This window comes from Silene latifolia, chromosome 6, assembly GCF_048544455.1.
Source record: "Silene latifolia isolate original U9 population chromosome 6, ASM4854445v1, whole genome shotgun sequence".
NCBI lineage: Eukaryota > Viridiplantae > Streptophyta > Magnoliopsida > Caryophyllales > Caryophyllaceae > Silene > Silene latifolia.
The window spans coordinates 128,296,232-128,306,602 of NC_133531.1; the positions used below are offsets into that span (position 1 = coordinate 128,296,232).

Below are 10,371 nucleotides of genomic sequence, written 5' to 3' on the forward strand. Positions count from 1 at the left end.
AACTTGACGTAGTTCACATACATATCTCATAAAGTTATATAATAATCAAATAATTAATACATATAAATCATATGGAGTATATCTCCAATGATTCTATGTCAGCTATATACATACGTCCAAAAGATTCCAAATTAATTTCATTGATCGATAACTAACGTAGACTTATTAATGACTTATTATCACATATGCCTCTATTTTATTAAAAACTCACTTCATATTATACCTAATAAATTCATGACCACTTAGATCAACTGGTAAGGGGTTGTTCTAACTTAACCAAAGGTCTCGTCTCCGAGTCCTGGGAACGCAACAGTGTTAAAACTCATGAGGGAGAGCTTTACCGCCCTAGTGGTCCTACCTGGCTCGAATCCGAATTAAACCGAATGATTTACACAAAAAAAAAATATTATACCTAATAAAATAAACGTTCATAAATTGCAAAAAATATAAAAAATATCGAGTGGGGTTATCGATATCTGGTGGCATAGTGATTGCTTTCCACAACACTACTCCTTTATATATGGAGACCATTCAAAGTGGTCATCATTTTAGAACAACCACATATACTTAGACTTCTTCCTCACTACTCCATTATTTCTTACAAATTCTTAAGAAATAATCGTCATAAAAAATTATACATTAATAATAATATTATGGCACCAAAGATACACCCTCATTTGTTATCTGCTAATAATTCCGTTAGCTCATCAGAAGAACGAGAGAAATACACAATATGGTTGAAGTCCCTTGTGCTTAGTAGCAATGGTTGTACCATTTATGATTCTAATGGCAATCTTGCTTATCGTATCGATAATTACGACACCAAGTGTAGTAGCCAAGTTTTTCTTATGGATCTTAAGGGAAATGTCTTATGCACTTTGTTAAGAAAGGTAACGCGTCACCTGATAGTACTGAATTTTGTTATTCTTTATTGAAATGGTTTTGGCACACGTTAATAAGCTGAATAAAGAAAGATGGTTGAGAATATCTCACTAATTGTGGCAAATATGAGTTTGTATATTAATTTTTCATGATATATTCTCCACACCAGCTTATTAAGATGTGCTCTTAGGACACGCGTTAGAAAAACCTAATCGTTACTGAAATTACAAGAGAAGTTGCAATATGCCAATATTTTACATGTATCTAATCTTAGTTGGATTGTAATATTTTCAGAAGTTGAGATTAAATGAGCATTGGAATGGTTACATGTGCGATCAAGTAAAGAAAGTGAAGCCATGGTTTCAAGTAAAGAAAATAAGCAAAGTTTTGAGCAAGAAAAATAATGGATTTTCATGTCAAGTGGTTTTAGGAGGTGATAAATCACAAACAACATCTTGCTTTAAAATCCAAGGTTGTCCTCAAAAATCCGAGTTCAATATTATACGAGGCGACGGAGCTTTGGCTGCGGAGATTAAGAGAAAACAGTCGGTAGGAGGTGTAATGTTGGGAAATGATGTATTGAGCTTGGAGATGGTTTCTAACATGGATCGTTCATTCATTATCTCCCTTGTTGTGGTTCATGGGTTGATATCTCATAAAATATGATTTAATTAAAATACTCGAAAAATATGAGAAAAAAGACGAATCATTCTGTGAATGAAAATGAGATGACGCTATCTGGTGATGTTTTTTTAGATAAAAGAGAAAAATAGAAAATGGAGGTATAGGTTTTTCTAACATTTTTTCAATTTGGCCATAGTGTAAGGTCAATGTGCATTTGATGACATTAGGGAGCACTTTTTGTGCTCACATAGGTGATCATGATCAAGTTCTCTATATATATGTTGATCAAGTGGAGATGTAAAGACATGAAATTTTGTAGTAGGATTATAAATATAATGCTACAAGCATGTTAATTCTTTAGCTTATTATGACCTTTGAATGTTAATTCTTTAGCTTATTATGACCTTTGAATGAAGGTATTGTCATGTAAGATACTCCATATGGATGACACCATAACAAAATATATTAAGCTCATACCCTTGAGCAAGTAATTTGGTTGTATATCATTTAATTTCAAGCTTAATAAGCTAATTTGAATAACACAATTATCGACCTTGCATGTATTATTTGAACTTTTTACGCATTCTCGTTCTTTTGGATTTGATTTCAGAATACTACACGAGTTCAATTCTAGTTTGTTCAATTCTTTTTAAATAAGTCAAATTTATTAGTTGAATTCAAATAGTTTCAATCTAAAAAAATAGGACCATATTTCTAAACAACCATGAACTCAAATCTCTAAAAATTCAATGTCTAATTAACTAAGTAACTAGTAATATATGAGTAATATGTGTAATCACCATAGACATATGAAGCTAGTTTAGGGCATTAGCAATAGAGATTCATCAAGAGGTTTGTAGGATGACATGTTCATAATTTTAGAGGTTTGTTAACAAACCTTCTATTGTTGGTGATGAGTGTTGAGGTTCATGGATGAGAGGGGTTACAAATTAGTAACCAGGTTTGTGGAGAGAGAATGTGAGAGGAGAAAAAGTATAGTGGGTCATGATATAAACCTTGAAGAGGTTTATTTGTTGTTGGTAGGAGGTTTGCAGGTAAATGAGTTTGTAAATTTGCTTATGTGGTATGAGGACAAACTTCTTAGAGGTTTGTCTATTGCTAATGCCCTTATTTCATACGTTGAATTTTTTTTTTTTTTGGTCATAAAATTATAAAGCTAATGGAAATATTAATAACTTATAATTAGGAAGGGTAATTCTATTAAGTTGTAGTATTGAATTGTATTGTTGTTGTGCCCTTTTGGTATTATACAAATATCACATATTTCAATAATGTCTAACTTAAATTTTAAATTGGGCTGTCTTTTCTACATTCTTAGATCTCTATAATACAAGGTGTACTTTTTTAGGGAATAGATATATAGAGTCTTATAAATAAATGTATACTCGGTTTTTGTTATTAAAAGTCAAAACACCATAGACCATATAGGTCCAGTAACGAAAGAAAACTTTCATATAAAGTTGAACTAACTTTTTTTTTTTTTTTTGACAAATGTAAGTTGAACTAACTTAGTATTATGAAATTATCCTTTAATCATTTAAACTTCAATGAGAGTCTATCAAAAGTCCAACGCCTTTCCACAATATCATAATAACATCATAGACTAACATCCATCTACTAGTTTTACAATTTGGTTATCTACTCACTTTGACCACTTACAACTTTCACATTTATTTATACACAGAATTATCGAGATTCAATAATTCGTATGTAAACGGAAATGCATGTTGAAAAAAACTAAGTTCACGAGGTAAAATACTAACTTATACTTTTGTTATAATTGAAACGGAAAGAGTAATATATAATATGACCAATAAACTTTGCTCAATCATATAGATATATTACATCTAAGATTCTAAGGTGCATTGTGGACCTAATGTGTCCTAATTATGGAGATATACCATGTGGATTGAAGGACCGAGTAAATGGACGGCGACCTCCTTTTTTGCCTCACCACCAAATTAATGCCACAACTCGAAAGTGATATTTCTAATTTTGTCAATGAGTATATGGTTTTTGGCACTATATTACTATTCATAGAAACTTATTTCTCTTCCCTATCAAAGAGTTTTATAATTATTCATACACCATTTCCGTGTAAACATGGACATTAGTTCACTCACTAAGTCACTATTTCCTTCTCCCTAATGTTGAATTTATTGCACACGCTAACTCGCTAAGGACTTATTTGGTTGATTCGAGATTTGAAACTCTAATACACCGTAATTCTTACTCCCTCCATTCAACTCCACTTTACATGTATTCCTTTTTCGTCCATTCAACTTCACTTTACATGTTTCCTTTTTAGGCCAAGAAAATGACCATGTTATCCTTATTCACACTTCATATTTACAAAAAATGGCATCCATACCCCACACTAATCCACCATAAAACCTTACCTTTATATTTTTTTAACATTTTTAACCTCACCATTCTCTTTCCCTATGTACTTTTTATAGTTTTTTTAATCCGCCTCTTAATATCCGTGTAAAAAGCATACTTGCGAAGTGGAGTTGAACGGAGGGAGTAGGTTTTAGGCCTTGTTCTTTCTGGCTTATTTTCACCAATTCGATTGATTCAAATTTCATTATTATTGATTCGATTGATTGATTCGAACTTCATTGATTGATTGATTGACTCCATTGATTCGATTACTCATTTCACTCCATTGATTGATTGATTGATTCAGCTCCATTAAGTTCAGCTCATTTCAGTTTTACTCATCTTAAATTTAATAGTTATTATTAATTTTGTTATCAATAATACTATTTTTTTAATATTATTATTCTTTATTATTATTATTATTATATTTAATAATATTGTTAATAATAATGTTATTAATAATTTATTTATTATAATTACTATTATTATTATTATGAATATTATTATTAAAATGAATAATAATGTTATTAATGTTAATGTTAATGTTGTTGTTGTTGTTGTTGTTGTTGTGAATAATAATGTTATTAATGTTAATATTATTATTATTATTATTGTTGTTGTTGTTGTTATAATTATTGGTATTATTATTAAAATTAATAACATTTATTATTAATATTATTGATGGGGCACGCTCAACCGACTTGACCCACTAGCCAATACGGGGTCATACAAGTCAACACGCTTGCAAACATGGTTACGGATTCGCTTGATACCCTACGAATCACGAATCGTTAAAAGCGAATTCTATCAAATTGATTACTAAAAATCCATATAACACATTTTCTATAAGCGAATCGCGAATCGGTAAGGCGTATTCATAGCGAATATGTAACGCCCCGTAAATTTCGGACCGTTAATATATTTCGAAAATAATTAATTAATCAAGTAAAATTTGACAATAATGTATTTAAAGTAAAAATAATTCAAAGAAATATAATTTTATTATATTTTGAAGAAAAGTATTTATTTTGATAGTTTTGAAATGTTTAAAAATAGTTTAAACCGTGTAAAATCTTTTATTTCGAAATAAGGGCGTATCGGGGGGAAAATGACAATTCGTTTGAACGTTGGGTAAACGAATTTGGAAATGGGTCGTATGAATACTCAATTTTATTGTAATCTCATGTTTAAGAACTTTGGTCTTGACGGAATTTGCGTTTGACTTACGGATTTAATTATTAAAAGCAGTCAAACCGACTCGTAAAAATCCCGACTAAAAATCCCGCACTTCCTTTTCCTCCTTTCCTTCCTCCCTCACGCGGCATCCCCTTCCCCTTTATTCTTTTTTTTTTTCTGATTTCTTTGTTCTATCTTCATCATCCTCAACATCAAACCATACCAAACACATTTCTTATACATTCAAGCTTAAAATCGTCACAATTTCTTCGTTTCTTATCGGATTTTTGCATAATTTACCTTTCTGGAATCCCCTCGCCGAGATCTACAACTTAGTATGTTCTAATTTCAATTTTCATTAAGTTGTTTTAAGACCAATTTTCGGAAATTCGGTTTTATGTGCTTATTATTGTGTTTTAATTGTTTATTTAGGTGAAGGATTGGAAGACGAGTTTGGGGACTCGTATATTATTGAAGATAGCGGATAGTTGCTAGTTAGGGTTTGGGTTTGAGGTGCTAATTGCTCCTTTTTCTAGCTTAAGGTAACATATTTCGAGTTACTCGACGGATTATCGTCACAATCTTTGTTGTTTTTGTATGTTTTGTAATTTTTAAGGGTGTCACAGTTGGTATCAGAGCTTATTGCTCCCGACGCACGTTTGTGCACCCCACTTAAAATCACTTGACCTTTAAATAATAAACTTGAGAGATGGGTAGGATGGGTAGATTTAGGATTTTATGTGGTAGTCTGTTTGTGATTGCTAATTGTTAGGTACTAATTGATTTTCTCTTTTGTAAGATGGCTCTCCAATAGATGTAGATAATGCAATCTTACCTTAATTTTCCAATCTCGTTGTTTATTCGTCTTTCAAATTCCTCTTCTCTCGCCTTGGTAACTACCTTTCAATTCTTTCTCCCGATTCATCTTGGGTTCGTTTTCTTCTTATAATAAAGTCCATGTGGACACCTTCCTTGTATTCCACAGGATAGTCCCCTTGTTCAAGAGAACCCGATTTTGAGAGAATGTAACTTTGGAGGGTGTGAAAGAGTTGAGAAATTGATTGGTTAAGGTTTGAGTGGTATAGGAGAATATAACTTGGGATCCTTTGGTTAGACTTGTTAGTTGTGCATGATATGAGAGCCTAGTGAGTTTAGGAACATCTTTGGATTTATGTCTATTGAGAGCTTGTTTGTTATAGATGATTGAGTATGAGGTACTACCTTAGCACATAAGATGGAATGAACCTGAGCTACTTCATTTGAGAGTCTCGATGTTTCTTATGGAGAATTAAAGGAATGATAGTTAGCCCTAATCCTTGTAGGCCTTGAAAGGAATACAATAGGACATTGACGTTGCTTAATGGTTTGGTATCGTACTTTGGAATTAGTTAGTTTGTTAAACCTTTTGAGTTGACCAACACTACTACAAATTTAGGCAACTACAACGCCCCTTTAACAACGATTATTCACGAAAATCACAATAGACGTTGTAGAATGTATGGCGCGAATTTTACTAAAATCAATTACAACGGGTATAGTTATAAAAACCGTTGTTATTATTTTTAACAACGGGTCACACATGCGGAACCGTTGTTAATAATTTGGCGCAAAATTGGCGCAAAGTTAGTGAAAAGTAATCACAACGGTTACTTTTGAAACCCGTTGTTAAAACTTATTTAACAACGGGTGTTTTGTACAACCGTTGTTAAAACATATTTCACAACGGTTGTTGTTTAATAACCGTTGTCAATACCTTCCATACTATAAACCACACAAAAGCAATCTGCTGCAGACCACAAAACACAACCCTTAATACACAAACACAAACACAAACAGAGCAGACAAACAAACACAAAACACATACACACTCTCTTTCTCTCTTTCTCTATTTCTCTCTTTCTCATCGTCGCTTTATCTTCTCGCCGTCATTGTGATTTCATCGTCTATTACGTTCTGTATTTATCAGGTAAATCTCGCCGTCATCCTTGTCATCGTCATTATTTTCTTTTTCTATTTATTTCTTTTGCATATATGTGTTTTTATCGACCATTATGTTATTTGTTTAAGTATTGTTCGCATAATTAGTTACTAAAACAATGAAGAAGCAAGATGAAGAAGTAAGATAAACATAATTAATATATATATATATATATATATATATTTATAAATACATAAATTAAAAAAAAATTACATATGTAAAAATGCAATTCTTATATTTTCATGGAGGATCTTATTGTGCTCTATCGTATCCATCCTCTCCTCCTTGGCTATTTGGAGGTTCCGTTCAGCAATTGCTATATCGTCATATAGCCGCAATCTGCTCTTTGCTCCGTCAAGCCATCTTCTTTGGCGTGCTTCGGTGCGGATCGAGCATCCGCAAGGTAGCTCCTGAAACTTTCCTCAATATGGAGGAACCGGCGGATGAAGTTGTTGTTGTTCTCGATCATGGTAAGAGTCTTTAGGATGAAATCATTCATTTTCTTAGAGTTTTTGAGTTTGATTTGAAAGATTAAGTAGAGTTTGTTTTAACAGTTAGAGTTTGGAGATGAATATATGAGATAATGGAAATGTTAGTTGAGATATGCAATGTATTTATACTAAGCAATGTGTGGGTTGAGTTAATTGCTTTTTAATTAATATATATGTTAGGAAGTTGTGCCATAATCATCATCATCTCTCTCAATAATCTTTGCTTCAAATCCTATTACTAACCCTTCTCATTCCATATTATCCGTTCATATGTACAAAGTGAATGTCGGTAATAATGCATGCATTGGAATTCTAACAGCCGTAATTATGCATGCATCTAGTAATATTTAATTTTTTATTTTTTTATTTTTTAAGAACAAACAACAACGGTTATTTTAAAACAACCCGTTGTCTTTAGTTATAACAACGGTTTTGTATATTACAACCCGTTGTTATAACTTTCCCCCCAAAATTGAGTCACACTTTCCACAACGGGTTTTTATACATAAAACCGTGGTTAATAGTTTTAACAACGGTTTCCTTAAGTAAACCAACCGTTGTTAAAACCTTCTACAACGGACGCTTTAACAACGTCCGCTTTTTTATATAACAACGGTTTTTGACCGTTGTTATAGCCTGTATCTGTAGTAGTGCAAATCTAGTATAGAGTAGCCTTGTTGACCTTTCGAAATTTGAGAACACATGGTTGACCTTATTAATCATATCTGGATTTGGGAATTTTGGTGGAATATTGTTCGATGTAGTTCATGAGTTCAAGGATGTGATTCCAATTTATGGTATCGGAGACTAGAAGTATTAAGTGGTGAGATGATAGAGTAGACAAGCTATGGTACTTGGGGATGACATAGTAAGTGAAGTTCAATGACGAGAATTGTAAAGGAGATATTTTGGGACATGGGTGGTAATAAATGAATTTGTGTGGTGAATTGATTTTGGCTCTTAGAACCAATTGAGTTGAGGAATATCTACCATTGTGGAATCCTTGTTAGTCTTATAATTTGGTAGACTTTTGGGGCTTTGTTGAGCACCTTAGTGATGTAACCTTATCATATCGATCATAAGCTTTGATGAGTGTTTGGTAAGCGAGTAACCCTTCCATTATCTTTTTTCATTTCTCCTTTCCTTCTCTTTAACGATCTTTGAACCCTGTTTTTATGCTAAATTTTACGTAACTTCTTCTTTCCCGAGATATCTTCTTAACTCGAATACCTCTTATTTTTGTCAACCGTTATCTTTACGGTCTGACTCCTTAGTTTCCTAACTTGTCAGATGCATGCACCCTTCGAGAAATGTTTCTTTGTTTCTCTATTCCGTTATCACTCCTTACCTCCTTAGTATAGTTGGTACCCTGTTGACCATGTTTACAGAGTTTGTGAGATGTGATTTGAGGATATAGGTTTGACTAAGTAGCCGAGTTTGGGTTGGGCTTTCATAATCACTTTGGAGATGAGGGTTTGATAATGTATATGTTACCGTGTGAGATATGTTAAAGGTGGGATTATTAGTTGGTCTTAGTGAGCGATATTGATTACTATTGAGGTAATGGTATGGTTGACACCAATTGTTAGGCTAAGGAACATAATTTCAATTAATGGTTTTAGGAACTCTAAGGTGATATAGTGTTGTTACAATTATGACCTTGTTCCTTGAGAATTTGATAGTAAGTAAGTTTAGGATATCAAATTTGAAAGAATACTCCTTGGGGATGTAGATGACCAGAATGGATTGGTGATGTGATTTGGTATTAATTGGCTCTTGAGAGTTTTTGAGTTGAGAGAGACTTAGTATTGAGAAGAATTTGTTAAACCTATAGTTTGATAGACCTTGAGGTCGCATTGAGTACTTGAGATGATGGGACAGTGTTGTAGTTTGTAGACACCTCGTTTCTGCACCCCTCGCAAACCACCCGGTGATGATTGGGCCGCATGTTTGATTCGCGGAACGATTAGTGACAGTTCGTAAGTTTATCGTCAAGTGATTGCTCAAACATTTATGTCAACCTCTTAGTTGTCATCTACGTGCCGATACGGTCGTTTTGGCAGTAATTAGAGTACATTCGGAGGATCAAAAACCGTCTCCATTTTCGATGGTCGTTAAATCCCGAGTCGAATGTTGGAATGTTCCGGATATTTCTATTCCATATTCATCAAATTTTATCTTTTGGCAAACAATATCCCGTAATATTCAAAAGATAATCGAATTAAATCCGTCCTACCATAACTTAAACACGGAAATCTTTCTTAGCGGGAGGAAACCTCTCGGGGAACAGACGCCAGTCTTTGCGCCTCTTCCAAGAGACGCAGTGGCTGCTGCGCCTCTTCCCAGGCCCTTCTTTGCATGATTTACGTATCTTTTTTATATCTTTCCGAGATTCACTTCCAAAGAGTCTTCGAAACCCTATTCCGTCGCGTGATTAGTATAAATAGGAGCCTTCGTTCCTCATATTTCTCACGCGAGTGTCCGCCCTTCTCTTCTCCCTTTACATTCTAGACTTTGTTCTTACTAATTGGCGCCTACGTGCTTGGACTTCCGACCACGTAAGCTCGGATCTTTCCGGGTACCAGCCTTTCCGTTGCATGACCGACCAATTTGACCACTACACTCAATCAATCTAATTAATCAACTTGTTAAATCGTTTTCCTCTTAAGAGGGCACTCTTTCCTTGCATTCGCGTCGAGCATCACTAATCGATTTTCTTAGTTCTTCTCGTTCCGTCAACATGTAAGTCTGAGGGTGTAATCTCTCCTTTTATTTATTGCACTTTTATTTATTGTATTTTGATTATTGTATAACAAT

At 33.5% G+C, this 10,371-nt stretch overlaps 1 protein-coding gene across 1 annotated transcript; it reads left to right on the forward strand.

Annotated features, from left to right (window-relative positions):
• Positions 1 to 537: 537 nt before the first annotated feature.
• Positions 538 to 2,043, forward strand: LOC141587269 (protein LURP-one-related 11-like). The gene is made up of 2 exons (XM_074408719.1): positions 538 to 890; positions 1,177 to 2,043. Exons 1-2 carry the CDS (start codon positions 654 to 656, stop codon positions 1,546 to 1,548), a joined length of 609 nt encoding a protein of 202 aa, XP_074264820.1. The 5' UTR covers positions 538 to 653; the 3' UTR covers positions 1,549 to 2,043.
• Positions 2,044 to 10,371: the final 8,328 nt, after the last annotated feature.

Coding starts and splice junctions, on each gene's coding strand:
- LOC141587269 (XM_074408719.1), top strand. CDS start 654: ATGGCACCAAAGATACACCCTCATTTGTTATCTGCTAATAATTCCGTT. Junction 891..1,176: donor TATGCACTTTGTTAAGAAAG/GTAACGCGTCAC, acceptor TAATATTTTCAG/AAGTTGAGATTAAATGAGCA.